Here is a 20,345-nt window from a genome sequence, read left to right as displayed (position 1 = left end):
GCTTTGGTCAGCTGACATATGTGAGGGTGTACCAGGGCTGCCTGAAGAAGGGGGAGTACATTTACAACACACGCACGAGCAAGAAGGTGCGCGTCCAGAGGCTGGTGCGCCTCCATGCAGACCAGATGGAGGTGAGGAATTCATGGAAACACAGAAGGAATTTAACACACATGCCCCGCATAGAGCTTGTATTATATGATAAGCGAGGACTTCCCCACTTACATTAATCAGTGTACCCATACATTTGAAGCATGAGCTTTAAACACAGCTACAAGTTTAAAGCATTTTAAAGCAGTGCTGTGTGAGAATTGGTATTTTTTGCTAATGGGATGTAAATCACTTTTACACCACTGCTGTAAATGCAAATCACACTTTTTAGCACCCCCTCATTGACTGCTGTACACTCTTCTGGACAAGCTGAGAGCTACAGAAGCGTCACTGAAAGGTGGAGCAGCATGTGGACTGAGGGGGTAGAGTAATACTACAGGATTGGACACTAATATGACTCTATGGGTTACGCAGCACTACGCTCACAGTTCTGGAGAGCGCCGTCCTGCTCGCTTCACCAGAGCTCCATAGTGCAGTTAGCAGCGCTCCGAGCCCGGAGTAGCAGCGCTAGAGACGCTGTCCTCCCTGATACAGTCAGTGGAGCAGCACCATGATCCTGAAGCTGCTGAGTTAAGCTTAAATTGCTACCTGTTGCTTCAACAGATAATGCCTGCTGAAACTGCTGGCTCATTTCCCTTTTCTCAGTGTATCGTGAATCTGTCTGTTCTCTCAGGATGTGGAGGAGGTATATGCCGGAGATATCTGCGCCCTGTTTGGAATCGACTGTGCCAGTGGAGACACCTTCACAGCTCGTACAAACTCCAACCTCTCTATGGTAAATGCACTCAAGTAGATGCATGTTCACTCAGAGGAATGTAAACCAGAACCTTCTTCTAAATTATGTGCTGGATGCTTCTGAAGCTTGAGTTCATGTTTCAAACAGGAGTCCATCCATGTCCCTGACCCGGTCATCTCCATGGCCATGAAACCAGCCAACAAGGTAGGCTTTGCAGTCAGTCAGGCACACAGGTTAACGCTGTAAAAGCGTAGTACACATAGTTACGCCTCATTTGCTACATCCCTTTAGAACGACACCGACAAGTTCTCCAAAGGCATCGGCCGCTTCACAAGAGAGGACCCCACTTTCAGAGTGCACTTTGACACGGAGAGCAAGGAGACCATCATCTCAGGCATGGGGGAGCTACATCTGGAGATTTACTCACAGGTACGGCATCACAGCCACGTAATGAACCAGGTAGGGGTGGCCAATAGGGCACTTACTGTGGTCCATTACATCACAACACACATTTCTGACCATCATGGTCAGGAATGAGCGTCATGGTTTGCCGTGTCGCCCACCCTCACAGCCAAGACTGCTCGTAATGACCGAAAACCAAGTTCTGCATTCTGTGTTAATGTATTGAGTTTTACTGATGTTTACCCTTTTGTGTTTGTAGAGGATGGAAAGGGAGTATGGCTGCCCGTGTGTGATGGGGAAGCCTAAAGTAGCCTTCAGGGAGACCGTGACCAGCTCTGTGCCGTGAGTACTGATCTCTTGCCTCTCAAACTCCACTTCTTTGTCTTATTACTCTCTGCCACGGCTCTGTCAGCCATCCTACAGGACATTTGCGCACATGCAAAAACATACAGTACGACCGGTCCCGCATTACAGCAGTTGCCATTCGCAGTGAAGCCTGTGAAGGTGTTTTATTTAGCTGGGCAGGAGACTATGATAAGTAGAGGTGGGCAATATGACGATATTTTATCGTATTGTGATACATTGTTATCGGATGATGATAATAATAAGCTTCTCTAAGCATATGGAGGAGACTGTTAGCATTAATAAACACTGATCAGCTGCAGGTTTCATTACTAACAGTGTGATTAGACTGAAGGGTTCATTAGATGAAGAGCAGCAGATGTTGAGTAGAAATCACTGTATTCAGTACAGGAGAGGATCTGAATAGTAGTTTATAAGAATCTGATACTGATGTGTTTAGTCTGTGATTACATGCATCATGATAAATATTGTATATCACGAAAAATCTTTCTTTAAATATGGTGATCTATTGTTTTTACACATCGCCCAGCCCTAATGATAAGCTTGGACACTTTTGGCAGTGGCTTGGCAGTGTTTTTTATGTTCTCAGCGGCGATGGGAGCGGGTGGGAATCATTTGCTGAGGGTAAAATCTTCTAACCACTGCAGGTTACATGAGTTAATTATTATTATATTACTATCCAGTAGATTTCAGTGCTCCTCACCGATGACGATGCCCTTGATGTAAACATGATTTCTAAACTTTCTTTGAGTGGATTGTAGATATGGACTGTGAGTGATGAGCTGCTTTCTGATTCCTAGATTTGACTTCACTCACAAGAAGCAGTCTGGGGGATCGGGGCAGTATGGTAAAGTGGTGGGCGTCCTGGAACCTCTGGACTCAGAAAATTACACCAAGGTTGAGTTTGAAGACCGGACCGTCGGCACCAACGTGCCCAGGCAGTTTGTGCCAGCTGTCGAGAAGGTAAGTCGCAGTTTGTGCAAAGCATTTAACTTTTACATCTACAGCCAGTTTGAAGGGGGAAAAAAAGAAGAAAAAAAAGACTTGAACCACCTGAGAACTCGTCTCTGTGGCTTCACCTCTGGGGTTTCCACACGTTATAAAGGGACTGAGTCTCAGTAGACTCATTAGACTGAGGGCTAGATTATGTCAAATACACAGAGGTTCTGGGTGGGATTACAGCCTGGCTCTTCATGCTGATTGAGGATCTTTTCTCAGTGTTTGAATGGAAATTTTAGAATGAATTAGAATTACCAGCTTGCCTTCATAGTCCTCTTTGAAGATGCTGAGCACAAAGAGCAAAGATAGAAATCCCCAAAAATCTATACCCCTCCCAGCTGTCCTCACAGTTCTCACATGCCTTTTTTATATATTTATCTTTTTGTGTTCCCTTTACAGGGTTTCATGGATGCCTGTGAAAAGGGACCTCTAACCGGTCACAAGATATCTGGCGTGCGATTTGTCTTGGAGGATGGAGCCAATCACATGGTGGACTCCAACGAGATCTCCTTCATCCGAGCAGGAGAGGGTGCTATGAAACAAGGTTAGATCTAAGTAGAAGTGGAACTCTGGGTTCCTGGACATACTGTGTTAAAAATGCAGTTCAGACAGTGGCAGGAAAAACTCTTTAAAGGATTTAAAGGAAGAAACTTTTAAGAAAGGAACTGAGACTCAAACGTGGAGCCTCCTCTGGTCAACACTGGATAATAACAATAAAAAGCTAAACAGGAAAAAAACAACAATAAAACAATAATAAATTAAAATATTATGGCAAATGTGCCTTTAACCCATTAAAGATGAGGAAAAAAATAGTTTTATTAATTATTACTATTGTATGGTTATTAGTTTATTTTTTCGCTGTTCTTGTTTTGCATTCCTATGTTGACCAGAGTAGGAGGATGTTCTCCTTTTGAGCTTTGGTGCCAGTTCTACACCAGTTACCAAAAGACCTATACAAAGACATTATAATTCAATTTAACTAAAATGAAAAAGATAGAGTAATCCTTTTATTATTTAGTGTCCCTATTATTATTATTATTATTATTATTAATAATATTATTTAATTTTTTTTAAGATCTTTTAAGATTTAGGGTTTTGGAACCGTGACTTATGGATAGTCCTCCTGTTCTCCTATACCAGAGTAAAGGAATGAAGAAATGGCTGCACTGTCCTGATTCAAAGCATTAGAGTATCTAAACTTCTCAGGTCATATTCAAAACAACCAAGACCCCTAAACCAGACCGCTCACACTAACCTCATATGTCCTCCCATTCAAATCCAAAGTCCTGATGTGCACAGAGTTAAAACATCAGTGTAGCGAGTTACAGATTGTACTGAATGACTAATGATAAAATATTATCTCCCGCAATTAAAAGGATTTGTGTTAAATAATATTAAATTTCACAAAAAATACAGACGTCCTTGTTTTGTTTCTGAACAGCTATGGAGAACGCCAACACCGTCATTCTGGAGCCAATCATGTCTGTGGAAATTGTGGCTCCCACTGAATTCCAGGGGATGGTCATTGCTGGAGTTAATCGTCGCCACGGTGTCATCACTGGGCAGGATGGGACAGACGGCTACTTCACACTATATGCGGATGTAAGTTTGTGAAATCTAGCTGAACTGGGCTGAATTATGGTGTATTTGTTTATTATTGGACAATTCCACTGTGATCTAAACAAAGTAATTCTGTGAAACTATCAGCGCTGATGGGATCCGGGAGTAAATATAGCAAATAGAGCTGATGTATTTACACTAGCTCTTCTGAGTAGAGCTGGGCAATATGACAATATTTGATCATATCATGATAAACTGTTATGAGTTTATGGTGGGTATTGTCAGTGCTTAATGAGCACATTTCATTACAAAGAGTGTAATTAATTCAATGGAGTGGCGCATATTTTGAGTACTCTGTATGGGAGAGTATTTGGACAGCAGTTTATTTTTGTATTTTTTTTATTAAATGCTGCTGGTGCGTTTTGTCTACATGGCGAAATATTGCGATAAATATTGTATATCATAAAGAAAAATGCCTTTAAATCTGCCCATCTGCTCTCTTCCAGATTCCTCTTAATGACCTGTTTGGGTATTCCACAGAGCTGCGCTCCTGCACGGAGGTAAGGCAGCTGCACTAAAGACACTTCACCTACACAGTCTAGAAAGCCAATCAGAGTGCAGTGTATATATATATGTAATTCTGTATTTTAATGATATACATATATTATGTGTGTTTATGCCATAGGGAAAAGGAGAGTACACCATGGAATACAGCAGATATCAGCCCTGCCTGCCGTCTGTACAAGAAGAGCTTGTTAATAAGTACCTGGAGGAAACTGGCCAACTGCCTGCAAAGAAGGGCAAATGGAAGAATTGAGCAATATAGATACACACACATACATACTACCCCCCCCCCCTTCATAAATCATTTAAGTAATTTATGTGTATTTTTAAGATCCCACCACTCAGTGGAGCTCAAAGGACAGCTTTGGGCATGTACAGTGATGGTTTTGTACTATGTACAGCATATGTTGTGTCTGAATCATAAAAGATGTCTATCATGTGTTTCTGTGTTCATTGTAAAGATGGGAGGGATTTGGGCTACTGGTGCTTAAAGGGGCACCTAGGCAAAAATGGGAATATGTAACTATCTCTACATCTGTTGTACAGCAGTCCCACAGTAGTCTCTAAAACAGACACTGGACTTCAGCCTAACTTCCAGCCACTGCTTTAGAGCAAGATAGACTAGATTAACTAGAAAACTCCTCTTCTGATGAATGTATGAGGTAGGATGCCAAAATATCAGCACAAAAAGTTTTTGCTGGTCTTATTTAGCTAAATGCGATCTCTGCAGTTCACAGAGACTTCTCTACACGTGCTAAAGAAACACATGAGTCCAGTCATGTAAATAGTTATTTGGCTGCAGCATGACTGGGATTCGAACCAACGATCCTCTGAACCTAGTGATGGTGCCTTAATCCGCTGGACCACTGGGGGGGCCTGCACCACAGCGCTCTCTTTGAATCACAAAATGTGTTTAAACACAGGACCGGTTCTAAAATCTCATTCACAGGGATTAGAACCGGTGACCTTCTGAACATAGTAACAGCGCCTTAGTCCGCTGGACCACTGTGGGAGGGGCCACGCCGCTTCTTTGGACTACCTAATGTAGTCCAAAGAAAAAAAAAAAATATCTCATTGCCACCTTAAGAACCATACACATCGTGATCAATCATTGACATTAATAATAAAATGGTGAAACATAGTTGTTCATGGAGTCAGAAACAACAGTTTTGAGATATATATACACACGTACGTGCAATCAAGCCTCTAATTTTTAGACACTAGAGGGCACACCTGGCATGTTGAAGCAAGAGGGCATACCCAACTTCTATGCACCAGCTGACGACACTGCAGCTGGTGCATAGAAGCCGGGTGTGCCCTCTTGCTTCAACACGCCAGTGAAGTGAAAGTGAAGGAAAGAGCGCCATCTATCAACCCCGGAGAGAGCTACGGCAATCGTGCTCTCTCCAGGCCCCAGCTGCCGATGGCTAGCAGCCTGACTGGGATTCGAACCAGCAATCCTCTGATCATAGTGACAGCGCCTTAGTCCGCTGGACCACTCGGGGCCATGCCTCTATGTGTTATATTTGGACTAATGTTTATTTCTGCAGCACATTTATGGCGGAGATGTAGAACCTGCAGTTACTAATCCATTATTTAGTATAATGCACAGCCTGGAGCGAACATATCACTTCTCAAATTAAAGAAAGAAAAAAAATTAAAGCCCAATAAATAACGGGTAAATTTCAGTGCTGAAAATATTTATTCGAGTTGGAAACTGCAGTCTGAACAATTCTCAGACATTACTACCCTACTTCTTCCACACCTACACTGTTGGTTTCTCAGTAACTCTGGACTGGAAAAGCATGTTTAAGTCACGAGGGAATGGTAGGGCTTAACTGGTTTCTACAGCACTGTTGGCAGTGTTGCCAGGTTGAACAGTTGGACACCTGTCTGGAATATTTTTATGTATTTGTGAGGGGAGGGGTGGGATATAGCTTTAATGATAAAGCCTGTACTTCTTTTTCCAGCACTGTTTAAAGGTCTGAGTCTTTAATAGTAATTAATCAATTAATAGGTTAATTGATTAATTGCTTATAGTTCAGGTAATGGTTGGTCTGCTTCAGTGAGATATAAGTAAGGAGGCTAAGTGCAGGACTGACTGAGCACCAGGTACTAAATGTTGTAAAGTGAGGGTTGTTAATAAGTGGTATTGCTATATTCGGTTATTTCTTATTTTTAAACATTTAGTACCGTTTAATTTGGCAAAATAACACCTTGTAGTGTCACAAAGCACAAACTAACGTAGACTAGAGGCATCGGAGTGGACAGAAGACAAGACACCACACTGATATTGCTTTTGTCTCTTACATTATAAATGAGTTCATAACTATTTTAGGCCACAACTAAAAGATCTCGAAAGAGAGATTTCTTTATATGAGGCGTCTTCATCTTACATCTTCATCTTTGTTCAAAACTGTGATTCTAGTGGGGTTTTAGTGGAGTGGGCAAAAAGTATATTTAGGGTGGAGTAATCCTGCATCATGGAGTTGGAGGTTTGCAGTGGCATCTTGGCAGCAGTTCAGTATCTGACACTTTCACTCCCCCTGCTGGAGACCAGGAGACCAGCATCTTCCAGCGAATAATCTCCTGCAAAGTTCATACAATCATACAGTAAGTGAATCTAAAGGTGTGACAAATGATGTCAAATGTTTTCTGGACCTGCAGACACCATGTTCCAGATAATTTAATCGTTTGAAGCGATCTAATAAACATTGATCGTTACCTGAGAAATCATTTCATGAAGGAGAACCGCATACTCGAACCTCAACTGGTCATCTCGACTTTCCTGAAATGTTCAATGGCACATCAAACCTATTGTCCAGGAAAAGCGTCTATGAAGTAAAGTAATGGAAACTGATGATCAGGACATAAGCAGATTACCAGCTGGGTGATCTTGGCCACTTGAGCCAGGTTGAAGAGTGTGTTCTCGTTGGACTCGTTCAGCATGATGAAGCTAGAAGCTGCCGATGCTAAATTCTTGAAAGGAACCATCTCTGGATCTATGCGACCGTGGCTGTCTAGAGAAAATGAGAGAGACAGGGTTATTTAGCAGCACAAAAGTGAAAATTTATATTTTATTAAAAAGGTTCCTGAACATACTACAGTCAGTAAGGTTCTCTTAGGTACAAAAGTTAAATTATCTGGACTTTCTGTACTGTACTACAATCTTATGTTAACTTCCATGTAATCTCACATTTAGTAATTTAAAAATATGGAAGTCATGGTGAAAATCTAGGCCTATTTTAATGGATCAGGTATCAGCTGACCTCAAAGTGCCATTTACAGCCATTACAGACCATATAGTCGGCTGCAGAAGTGCGGATGTTCTGCAGTGTGGAGCTATTTTACAGTGGAACCTGAAAACAGACCATAATATCTGAACCTTTCTATAAATATATAATAAAAATCTATATTCTCTTCTCTAAATGTGCATTAGTTATATTATTACCTGTGTATGTGTGTACGGCAGGAATAAGGCAGGAATACCCCTTGGACAGAGTGCCTGTCCACTGCAGGGTACCACACACACTCATTTACTCACACCTAGTGGGCAGTTCAGCATGGCCAAGACACCTCCCGGCATGTGTAGGTTTTTAGGAGCTGGGAGGTAACCCACTTAGATACGAGGAGAACATACTAAAAACCTAGTAAAGACCTCCTAGAGATCCGGTCTTCATCACCTAATTTTATCTTCATCAATGTTGTGAAAATGCCCGAGGTCATACCTGGTATGTCCTTTGCAGACACAGCACTGCCTGCAGCACTGTAACGCTTGAAGAATTCCTCCTCTTCAGCTGAAGCATTGGGCTGAAGAAACTCATCGCAGGAGATCTGGACCTGTGGTGGTTGCTGGCTCTCTCCTCTGGGGTAAACCACTTCAGCTGAGCAGCGCCTGTCTGAGGACTGGAGGGCAGGATGCACTGATTTAATGAACATAAATAGTTACGCTCTACAGGACGTTACTGAACAATTTCTCATTATTTGGGGAAAATTGTTTTTTTTTGTATCTTTTTTTTATATCTTTATCTTTTGATTCTTTAATATTAGGATGTTAGTACACATTGTAGCCAAGTTGCTGAACATAGTTAGCTTAAACATTCTGTAGCTAGTTAGCTTCATGGATTTTATTAGTTTCTTAGCATCATAAAAATGTCAAATGTAAAAACAATTATAATAATGTAATGAGAAATTCTCAAGGTATCCAAGTTTTAGACTCCTACTGATTCCTACTGCAAATAAAAGAATAGATGGCTGGATTGACTGCCACTAAAAGATTATTGGCTCTGCGTTGGACCCCACCCCCCCCCCCCATTCTTGGAGTTGGATGCAAAAGTGGGACTGCTCATATATTAATGGGGCTTTAGGAGATACATTAAAGGCTTGGTCAGTTTTTTGACCAGATGCTTACAGAACTATATATATATATATATATATATATATTGTTTTTTTTCTAAATGGAAAATAAATTTGATCACAAAAATGAAAAATTGTCATTATATATATATATATATATATATATATATATATATATACACACACCAGATATACATTTTATATATATATATATATATATACACACACACACACACACACACACTCTAAAGTAAGTAAAAGAACAACACTAAGTAATAAAAGGTTAAAGAGTACAGAAGTAAACAGTATTTGTACAACAGTAGCAGTGATATATGTAGTGGGCTTATATTAATATTAATATACTATAAAACCATAATATACTGATTTCACACCCAGTAATGTAACACCAAATGAGGGATGTGGGTATGCTCTGTAATCGGCCAAATACATTAGCTTAACAAAAATATCAACCAATGGGGAAATGGGGAAGAGTGTAAGTACTAGACAGTTAGAAACCATTCATTTCACAGTAGAGTCCTGTTAGGGTCAAATTCTTCAATACCCCCAGTTTCACTGACCACTGACCATAACACTGATGTTCCTTTTAGCTCTTACATGTCTTACATGTCTCATGGCAGAGAAATCTGACAGATGTAAACTGGGTGTAAAGCGAGTACATACGTGCTTTTAGCCACATCTTGCTTTAAAAAAAAAAGGGTGGAGTCTTAGTGAGGAGGGCCAGTTACTCCAGTGCGGAGTCTTGCAGTTTGTCTAATTTCTAATAGTGCCATAAGCTTACAGTTCAGTAGAAGTAAAAGGTCTGAGCTTACCTTGTTAAAGCAGTCCTTCACCGAGATCTCCAGATAGTACTTCATCCCTGCCTCACCCAAATCCTGTCATCAAGAGTATATATTTATTAAAAATATTTGTAATTTTTCATTTACCACTGTATAAAACAGCCTGCTCGTACCGTTGGCACCTACATTCCATTTTAAAGGAAAGTCTGATTTGCTGAACTCACCTCTGTTCTGGCCTCGTGGACTTTGGAGAACGAGAGCAGTCTGAAGGGTGTTCCATAGAGGGTGTTGATGTAGTACCTGACCGCATTGGCCGCCCTTTGAGCTTCGTAGTAGTCCGGGTTGAGTTTTCTTGAAGTCATGACTAGAGAATCCTGAGGGGAAGACAACCCGAGATGAAGGGTGTGGTGGTTAAACACATGGACTTTGGTCTTTATTCTTCAGGACACCTTTTAGGCCTTGAGCAAACAGACGAGAAGAGGAGCAGAACCCACTGCCCTGTGTAATGACCGACTGTGTGAAAACCCTCAGCTCTAATATACTCAGATCAGCTGCACCACTGTTCAGTAAACTTCCTGTTTCCTACCATTTGCAGATGTCCCGCCTTCTCTTAAAGGAGCAGTCTGTCCATCTCATGCGTAAAAGATCAGATTTTCCTTCATTTATAAGGTGTGTGAGAAGATCCAATCACATTCAGGAGAATTAGGAAGGAGTGTATTGAATGATAGCAGATACACTATATGGACAAAAGTTTTGGGACACCAGCTGATCCTGCTTTTGCTGGAGTAACTGTCTCTACTGTCCAGAGAAGAAGGCTTTCTACTAGACGTTGGAGGAGCATCCAGTGACCAGAGCTAGAGTAAGTGAGGTCAGGATAGTGAATGATCACCACATCACCTCATCCCAAAAGTAGTGGATGGAGCATCACCAACACAGTTCCTCCACTGCTTCACAGCTTAATGCTGGGGGGCTTTACACACCTCTACTAGCCCACGCCTGGCACCATTCCTAATGCCAAAAGGTTCATGATGTGTATCCACTCCAGAGAGTCCTATTCTATTGGCATCACCTCTCTACAGGGACTAGACAAGCTGTCCTCTGGGTGTACATTTGCACACCTCTGCCAGCAACGGGTGCAACCTAAAGAAGCTGAATGCATTCATTAGAAGGGGTGTCCACAAACATTTGGCCATGTAGTATATTTGAATATCCCATTACTTCAGAAAAAAACAATCCAGTTTAGACCCAGCGTAGAGTGCCTTATATGGGCATGACATTAGAGGTGTATGATGCTGTTTGATACGGTCATGTGATGAGTTACTGGCGTTTTGATTGGCTGTTTAACGACACCTGTTGTAACTCTTGCAGCTGGGTTGAAGGTCATTATGCAAGTCATGTGAAACTTAGTTTCCTGCAAGTTTCCTGCAAGGTTTAGCCATGTAAAGCCGGCCTGGTCTCTGAATCTGGAAGTTCTTTCTTTATTATTTAAGAAGTGTCAAAAGTTTATGATTAATGGACCAATGGAAATGCTCCAAAATGACTTGGAATAAAATCATTTGACATTGAAATGTCATTTTTCCACCCTGTCTTGCAAAGTTGGCATTTTGAAGACATGGCGTTTGTGTGTGACACTGAAAATATGTATCAGCTGCTGGTTTAGTTAGTTGGCTGAGCTGTAATACACTAGATGCCGGTCACTTTCTACAGGCTTTTTTAATGCATGCAGCCACTCGCTGTTCTCTGCACTGAGGAATTTTATGGAAAAGACTCTCGAAAAGAAGTCAAATTAGGCCTGCGTCATTTTTTTTAATAAAAAACATTTTGCACTTCCAGGCTTCCAGGTTTTAAACATGCTTAATATTCATGAGTGCCCAAAAATCCTTTTTTTATTACTTGAATATTTGACAAACAAATCTTATTTTGAGTCCTTCTGCCCATTTAATACTGGAACTGACAAACACTGCAGTACAATCAAGCAGTAGAAGTCATAACCCCAAGTTTAAATCTGAAGGCATAATTTCCTCATTTGTATTTCCTCAAACTTCCTTGCACAACACTAAACACTCGTCTCTGTGATGTCCCTGCCCTCTTAGCCTGAAATGGAACAAATCCTTTATGTGTTAGCAGTGTTAAAGCCTAGTCCAGAACACCTCTGAAGCAGACTGAGGCTCAAATATGTGGTCTCAAAAGGAAGTCTCATTCAATCGAGCAAGACAGAGCCATCTGAAGACTCCTCAGTGGGAGCATCTCTACACGCTGTCTTTACAATACACTGACTGAGCCTCAGCGGAATGAACAAAGGGCTCGATTTGGTCAAATACACAGAGGTTCTGGGTTGGATTAGAGCGTGACTGACAATCATAGCCTTTGATGGCACTTCTCAAGCTGATTGGGGGGCTTCTCCTCAGGGTTTGAATGGAAATGCAAGCTATAGGATTCAACAGAGCTCACAGGGCTCGGCTGCATTGATCAGAAACCTGATTAGGACCAGGAGCATGCCTTGATAGTCCCCTTTGAAGGAAAGCAGAAGCAAGAAATATGAATATGAAGCTGTCCCTAATCTCTTCTCCATGTTCTCACACCTTCTTTTATCTGCTTTTCTATTCAGGGTTTCAGGGAGGCCTATGAGAAGAAGCCTTCTCTTAGGCAAGGCGGTATTAACCAGGATAGTCTTCAGGGGCTGCAGCTCAGGACCAAAACCTCCCCACCACCCCACCTGCATGATTTACAACTGTAATACCAGTTAAAGCAGCTAGACTGTCACAGAGTAGCTGGTGGTACCACAAGGACCTATAAACCCCAGAGCCAAGAGCCATACCATGCTTGATCTCGCTGAAGAACTACCAGGGCTAAGCGCAGAAGACAATGAGGTAAAGAGCAAAGGAGGGCAGTTTGTTCCACTACTGAGGGGCATAGCAGCGAGACCTGGCCTTTCAGGTACACTATATGGACTAAAGAATTGGGACACCTGCTTATATATTTGAATCTTCTGAAATCAAGGGTGTTAAATTTAAATATTGTTGGAGTAACTGCCTCTACTGTCCAGGGCAGGAAAGAAGGCCTTCTACTAGAGTTTGGAGGAGGAGCATTGCTGTGAGGATTTGATTGCATTCAGAGAATAGAAGAGCATCAGTGAGGTCAGGATGTTGGAATATGATCACCACCCCACCTCATCTTCCCCAACTCATCCCAAAAGTACTGGATGGAGCTCCTCCACCATCATTCCAGAGAACACAGTTCTTCCACTGCTCCACAGCTCCTCAATGCTGGGGGGCTTTACACCCCTCTACTAGCCCACGCCTGGCATTAGGCAGCATTGAGCCAATAGGGTCATGATGTTTATTATCTGCTCCAGAGAGTCCTATTCTATTGGCAGTACTTCTTCTCTACAGCTTAAAGTAGCTGAACGCATTCATCAGAAGGGGTGTCCACAAATATTTGGACAATATATTGTACATTGCTTTCGCTGTAGGTGAACATACCAGGGGCCAGAGCTTACCTCAGTTGTTGACTTGTTGCTGTGTATCAGTAAAACGCAGTTAGCAGGGCACGCCACCTCGTCTCCAGACATCACGTCCACAGCTGCAGGGGTTGGGGTGCTGGGAGCCGCAGGACACTGCCAGACCATTGAGAAGAGGACCATCCAAGAAAAGCAGAACAGATTCATGTTAGGAGAAGAGCAGGGCTGGTCTGAGAGAGCTCGGAAGACAGTCTGCGCCAAAGCTGGAGGAGGAATGTTCTGAGCAGACTCTTTTAAAGACGCTAAATGGACGATTGCACAAGTACAGAATGAGAGGAGATTACACTGTCCAGATAAACATGTCAAAAAACTCACACACAGTACCCCCCCCCCACATACACACACACTCCAACAAAAATAAAGTCCTCCCAGTCTTACAGAAAACAGCTGAACACACTTTAGCTATCCTACTAAGTTGTAAGAGAGATGTTTGATAAAAGATTGGTTTCATGAGCAGAAATTCTCTGAACCCAAATGGCTGCAGAAATAAACTGAAGTCTGTATTAACACAGTTATTCCCCTGCTGAAAAATCCAGCTCAAGACCAGCTTCCTCATTCAAGCAAAAAACATACCCTATTCTGGTAAGACAGCTGGTTAAGCTTGTTAAGCTAGTTAACCAGCTTAGATCTGGGGTCCTGAGTGGTCCAGATGAACAAGGCGCAGTCACTATGACCAGAGAATTGCTATTTCGAGTCCCGATTGCTGCTGGCCATCGGCAGCCGGAGCCTGAGAGAGCACAATTGGCTCTGCTTTCTCCAGAATGGGTAGATGGCACTCTATCCAGATCAATCGCTCCATCCGGAAAGTCTGACTGTGATTGGATGAGAAGTATAAACAGACACCATTCTGACTCCCTATTGGTTTATAAGAGATCCATCACACCTGCACACGTCCCGTCACTCTCCAGCAGCTCACAGCAGACGTCTGTAGTCTAGTATGAAGACTGTGTCCGTGGCAGAGACTCAAGAGAACTGCAGTGAAACGTCCCGACTGAGCCCCACATTTACATTCCAATAAAGCTTATTGATCACACGCCTCTGAAGTCTGACTTTCTGCAGCTTTACAGAACTTCTAGACAACGACTCCTCATATTTTCCTCCATGAAGCTCATGTTAATGCTCAGTAGAGCACAGAGACGCTCCTTTAATAGAGCTGATATTACTGAAATGCTTCATTTTCAATGGGCAGATCTGCAGCTGAAACAGGAGCCTAGTGCAGCCCAACATTTTTAACATCAACATTTTAATAGATCATTCTCCTCATTATGACTTTTAGAGAAATGGGTTTTGGGGAGGGGGGGGGGGGGGGTAGTGCACTATAGACCCCTGTGGCGCGGCCTAAGCTTTCAGTCTTTGTTTTCCTTCCATTACTTTTACTTTTCTACTTGAAGTGGTTCTGAAACCAGTACTTTTACACTTTTACTGGAGTAAAAAGCTTCAGTTGATACTTCAGCTTCTATAGAAGTCATTTAAACCCTCGTATCTCCACTCACTTCTACCTGAGTAAAAAATGTCAATACTTTTGACACCTTTCATGGTTGAGGAGTTAGCTAACGTTAACGTTAACGCACCACAATGGCAGATTTTTTCATGGCCTGGCTTTCAGGCCAGCTGTGGTCCCATTTCGCAATGCGACACAAGCTACAGGGGTCTCCCTTCACAACAGCCGGCTCAGGCTCAGGGCCTGCATAGGGTATGGTTCTGTTTGAGCTTGATGGTTTAGCTGGTCTACAAGCTTGATCACATTTGATACACAAGAGCTGGTTAATCAGCTGGGTGCGTTTTCCCTCAGATGACCAGCTTTCGACCTTTACATTCAAAGTCCAGCTTAGGCCATCCAAAACCAGCTACAGCGGGTCTTGATCTGGATTTTTCAGCAAGGTCATGTGACCTTTAGAATTAAAGTGGAAAATAAAAATGTAGGTAACGGTCACTTCATTGTTCATTGTGTATCATATACTGTGATTCCGTAAAACTGTGTGTGATGGTTTCTGAGCTGGTTACCATACCTTAAAAACTCCAATATCACTGCAACTCTAGTTCATTGTCTGAAAAAATATTAATATCATCAAATACTTTATTTTTTTTTTACTGCTGGCATAACCCTAAAACTCAGACTGCTGCAGATACCCAGTAAATTCTATTGTTTCAATTAATGATGAATTTGTTTTTTTAAGGTTCTTTCTGCTATAGGAGTGTTCTCTATGTGTGTGTGTATGTGTGGGAGAACAGCGTGATAGAGGGAGAGGACGAAGGCAAATGCAGCTGTCTAAATCCCTGGATTTGTTTACATGTCCTGATGTGGAATGTGCTGGATGTGATTACACGCAGAGACCGAATGGTGCTTCATTGCCGTGGCAGCAGTTGGATTTTTCCTTCATTAGGTCATCCATTCTGCTGAGTCCAACAACTGCAGGACTACAAGCAAGCAGTGAAAATTACAGCGTGCTCAAAGGGCAATTCCACCCCAGTTTCAAAATTCCTGCATAATTAAACCTGGCCTGATCTGCCTTGAAATGTTCGCACAGTTCCCAAAGCTACATCACTATCACAAAAAGCTATATAATACGTGGCTTGTCTAAATGTTTGTGGACACTGCTTCTAATACATGCATTCAGCTACGCTACTTTGAGCTGCACCCATTGCTGACACACAAAAATACAGCTTGCCTAGTCCCTGTAGAGACATACTGCCAATAGAATAGGACTCTCTGGAGCAGATTAATAAGCATGAGTCTACTGGCACAATAGTATAATAGTAGGATAGACGGGTATAAAGGGTATAAGCACATCTATGTCACAGCAATGTCCACAAATATTTGGACATACAGCATATGAGGTTTCTTGTACAGGCCACAGACTATGTCAAATACTGACAAATGAGTGAACCTCGCCGTTAAGCCAGAATCCCTTATGACATTTCAGGGCAATAAACAGTGAGGTTCTCTGATGAACCCCCAAAGAGCGGACAGCAGCCGAGCGATGCGCCGCGATTCCGGATTCTCGGATGAACCTGAATTACAATCAGTCATACTGCATAAAGGCCTTAACCTGAGGCAGAGTATGCTAATACACCATCATGAGGTTTAGAGGTGGGATCAGATGAGGATTCTATTAAGGTGTCGTGGGAGATCTGTGTGGAAAGACGCTTTATTCCGAGTTACAGTCTGCATTTTCTCCCCCCGGATTAATCTGCAAATCAAATTAGGCAGAGGAGAAGAAGGCGGAAAAAAAAGCCTCTCATGATCCAAATAAATTGGTTCTTCCCAGTGACACTCTGGAGAATGGGAGGGGGGTTGGGGGACAGTCGGTGGCTTTGCAGCACGTCCAGGCTGATTTACTGCCACGTACCTGCTGATTAATGGACTAATGAAATATGATATCCCTGCCTGCCTACCCGGGGAACAGAAAGGGCCTCGCATTAGGGCTGGAAATTAACGAGCTACACCATCATTACTCTGAAAACCTGTTTGTCAAGCACAGATGAAATTTTCTGACAGATTACCAGGCCTGAGTGAATTATGGTTCATTCTGAACGACGGTCATGGAAATTGCTAACTCTTGGTGCTCACTCTTCTCTTTAGGGACCTTAAAAGACCTTAATACACACAAACATGCTGGTGGGAGCAGCTGTGAAGGAAAGCACACACTAGAGGGCAGCAGTTAGCAAAGGGAGTTCTGCCGGTGTTTGGACCTTCTGGCCTCTGTGGACCACCTTAACGGTTCGATTTTAGCTTTAATTTAATGGGTTTAAAAAAAAATAGTGCATTAACTGTTTAGAAGTTGCATCCAGAAGACTGGGCAAACTGGCTGACCAGATTAGCTTTTGTCCAGTACAGGGTATGTTTTCCTTGAGTTTGATGGTGATTGATGGTGATGGTGGTTGGTGTGTGTAATGGATGAAACCACTAGCTGCCATGAGCTGTTATATGATGTGGGAGACCAGGGTTCGATTCCCAGTCTGGGTGTGCCCACCTCTGTAATACAAGTGACCTAAGAGCATCAGTTAAATGATGCAAAAGTCACCCAACCTAAGCAATCTAGTAAACCAGTATGACCATGCTGGTCATCCGCCATGGCCAAACGGGTTGACCAGCATGACCAAGCTGACTGACTATCATTACTGTGCAGGTTGACTAGCATGATTACATTGGTCAACCTGCATCAGTATTTTATTTACCATATCGGCCAGCTCTAGTTCTTTCCTTACATTTGTGCATTTATTAGTTCCAACAATACTGTAATCATAATAAATAAATTGAGTTTGAGGTGAAATTTGATATTTAGAATGTATTTCCTAAAAAAAAGTATTAAAAAAAGTATTATAACCAAATGGTCCAGTGGTCATACATTTACACCCCTGGTTATTAGCAGATGTTTGCATTTTCGTCTCCTTACAGGTGAAGAAAAGTGTCCGGAGGAGGAATTTAGGAGGTAAAGGTGAGGAACTGTATCAGCTAAGCTGATGGAAATGTATTCCTTCTCCTTAAAATGAAGGTGGCCTGGACTTTACTCACTAAATGCCAGTGATTGATGAGGGGTGACAGAATCTGTGCATTTAAGGTCAAACTGTCAATTTCAAAACATGAAGGTGACATCTGCCAAGCATATCAGCTTACAGATGCTGCAACTGGCATTCATACAGCCCAGCCATGAATCACCGCAATGAAGGTTAAGCTACAACCAACAAACAACACTTATAACACTATAAACAGCCGACGACCAGCACCATTTTAATATGTACACTAAATATTAAATGATGAGCCTGGAGTATTATAAAGGGTCTGTAGCATTTAACACAACTGTCAGACCTTCTTCTGTCCCAGACTGCTTCAGTTTTCTCTAGTTATAGGAAGTTTCTCTAGTATATAGGAATATTGTATAGTTGTATAATATATCCAGAAGTACAGTATAGTAGTGTAGTATAGTATAGTAGTATATAATAGTATAGTAGTATAGTATAATAGTATATAATAGTATAGTAGTATAGTAGTATATCCGGAAGTACAGTATAGTAGTATAGTATAGTAGTATAGTATAATAGTATATAATAGTATAGTAGTATATAGTAGTATATAATAGTATAGTAGTATAGTAGTATATCCGGAAGTATAGTATAGTAGTATATAATAGTATAGTAGTATAGTATAATAGTATATAATAGTATAGTAGTATATAATAGTATAGTAGTATAGTAGTATATCCGGAAGTATAGTATAGTAGTATATAATAGTATAGTAGTATAGTAGTATATCCGGAAGTATAGTATAGTAGTATATAATAGTATAGTAGTATAGTAGTATATCCGGAAGTATAGTATAATAGTATATAATAGTATAGTAGTATATAATAGTATAGTAGTATAGTAGTATATAATAGTATAGTAGTATAGTATAATAGTATATAATAGTATAGTAGTATATAATAGTATAGTAGTATATAATAGTATAGTATATAATAGTATAGTAGTATATAATAGTATAGTAGTATATAATAGTATAGTATAGTATTCAAACATCACGATGGTGAAATAAGCTTGATATATATATATTAGTTTCTTACCTTTAGCTTGGAATATTTCCATTAATTCCAGTTAATTCCCATAATCACAATTTCCATCACTCACTCCCTCACTTTACTCCCTCACTCTCCCTCTCTCACTCCCTCACTCACTTATTTACTCACTCACTCCCTCATTTACTCTCTCACTCACTCACTCATTTACTCACTCACTCCCTCACTTTACTCCCTCACTCTCCCTCTCTCACTCCCTCACTCACTTATTTACTCACTCACTCCCTCATTTACTCTCTCACTCACTCACTCACTTACTCACTCCCTCACTCACTCATTTACTCACTCACTCTCTCACTCCCTCCCTCCCTCCCTCACTCACTCACTCATATACTCACTCATATACTCACTCCCTCACTCACTCACTCCCTCACTCACTCATATACTCACTCCCTCACTCACTCACTTACTCACTCACTTACTCACTCACTCACTCATTTACTCACTCACTCTCTCACTCCCTCCCTCCCTCACTCCCTCCCTCACTCACTCACTCACTCACTCCCTCACTCACTCATATACTCACTCCCTCACTCACTCACTCCCTCACTCACTCACTCCCTCACTCACTCATTTACTCACTCACTCTCTCACTCCCTCCCTCACTCACTCATATACTCACTCACTCATATACTCTCTCACTCCATCACTCACTCACTCCATCACTCACTCACTCACTCCATCACTCACTCACTCACTCCCTCACTCACTCATTTACTCACTCACTCTCTCACTCCCTCCCTCACTCACTCACTCACTCACTCATATACTCACTCCCTCATTCACTCACTCACTCACTCACTCACTCCCTCACTCACTCACTCACTCACTCATTTACTCACTCACTCTCTCACTCCCTCCCTCACTCACTCACTCACTCACTCACTCATATACTCTCTCACTCCATCACTCACTCCATCACTCACTCACTCACTCCATCACTCACTCACTCACTCACTCACTCATTTACTCACTCACTCTCTCACTCCCTCCCTCACTCACTCACTCACTCACTCCCTCACTCACTCACTCATATACTCACTCACTCATATACTCTCTAACTCCATCACTCACTCACTCACTCCATCACTCACTCACTCTCTAACTCCATCACTCACTCACTCACTCCATCACTCACTCACTCTCTCACTCACTCACTCATATACTCACTCCCTCACTCACTCCATCACTCCCTCCCTCCCTCCTTCACTCCCTCACTCACTCATTTACTCACTCACTCCCTCATTCCCTCACTCACTCACCTACTCCTCCACTCTTAGTGAGACATGCCGCGCACGCTCAAGTCTCAACATGAACTACGGGTGACTCGCAGGGCCAAATAGAGTTTGCGTTAACGAAACTTTTTT

The 20,345-nt window shown here is 41.9% G+C and overlaps 2 protein-coding genes across 4 annotated transcripts in view; one reads left to right on the top strand and one right to left on the bottom strand.

Annotated features, from left to right (window-relative positions):
- The window catches only part of gfm1 (G elongation factor, mitochondrial 1), a 9,797-nt gene extending 4,628 nt beyond the window's left edge, over positions 1-5,169 (top strand). Inside the window, exons 9-18 of the mRNA XM_072668493.1 lie at positions 1-131; positions 782-883; positions 992-1,048; positions 1,136-1,273; positions 1,506-1,588; positions 2,410-2,572; positions 3,008-3,152; positions 4,050-4,210; positions 4,675-4,728; positions 4,854-5,169. The exon at positions 1-131 is cut by the window's left edge and continues 7 nt beyond it. Of these exons, the coding sequence (XP_072524594.1) occupies positions 1-131; positions 782-883; positions 992-1,048; positions 1,136-1,273; positions 1,506-1,588; positions 2,410-2,572; positions 3,008-3,152; positions 4,050-4,210; positions 4,675-4,728; positions 4,854-4,985 (1,166 nt within the window). The 3' untranslated portion in view covers positions 4,986-5,169. The remainder of the gene's footprint in view (positions 132-781; positions 884-991; positions 1,049-1,135; positions 1,274-1,505; positions 1,589-2,409; positions 2,573-3,007; positions 3,153-4,049; positions 4,211-4,674; positions 4,729-4,853) is intronic.
- A 1,246-nt stretch (positions 5,170-6,415) lies between these two features.
- lxn (latexin) lies at positions 6,416-20,255 on the bottom strand. Of its 3 annotated transcripts, none has more exons than XM_072668508.1 (8): positions 20,241-20,255; positions 13,385-13,501; positions 10,110-10,259; positions 9,919-9,981; positions 8,461-8,638; positions 7,616-7,752; positions 7,458-7,520; positions 6,416-7,321 (listed from the first exon to the last, which is right to left on the bottom strand). In XM_072668508.1, exons 2-8 carry the CDS (start codon positions 13,454-13,456, stop codon positions 7,214-7,216), a joined length of 771 nt encoding a protein of 256 aa, XP_072524609.1. In that variant the 5' UTR covers positions 13,457-13,501; positions 20,241-20,255; the 3' UTR covers positions 6,416-7,213. The 3 variants fall into 3 exon arrangements, with proteins under 3 accessions (XP_072524609.1, XP_072524608.1, XP_072524607.1); XM_072668507.1 differs by lacking the exon at positions 20,241-20,255 and adding an exon at positions 18,967-19,145; XM_072668506.1 differs by lacking the exon at positions 20,241-20,255 and having other exon boundaries at positions 13,385-13,680.
- Between the last annotated feature and the right edge of the window lie 90 nt (positions 20,256-20,345).

This window comes from Salminus brasiliensis, chromosome 23, assembly GCF_030463535.1.
Source record: "Salminus brasiliensis chromosome 23, fSalBra1.hap2, whole genome shotgun sequence".
In the NCBI taxonomy this organism is placed as follows: Eukaryota; Metazoa; Chordata; class Actinopteri; order Characiformes; family Bryconidae; genus Salminus; species Salminus brasiliensis.
This window is presented reverse-complemented; position numbering and strand designations above follow the sequence as displayed.

Excerpts from the sequence above, each read along its gene's own strand:
- lxn (XM_072668506.1), bottom strand. The coding sequence starts at position 13,552 with ATGAATCTGTTCTGCTTTTCTTGGATGGTCCTCTTCTCAATGGTCTGG. Across the intron at positions 7,521-7,615 it reads TGGCCAAGATCACCCAGCTG|GAAAGTCGAGATGACCAGTT; the intron begins GTAATCTGCTTA and ends TGAACATTTCAG. Across the intron at positions 7,322-7,457 it reads TTCATGAAATGATTTCTCAG|GAGATTATTCGCTGGAAGAT; the intron begins GTAACGATCAAT and ends TGAACTTTGCAG.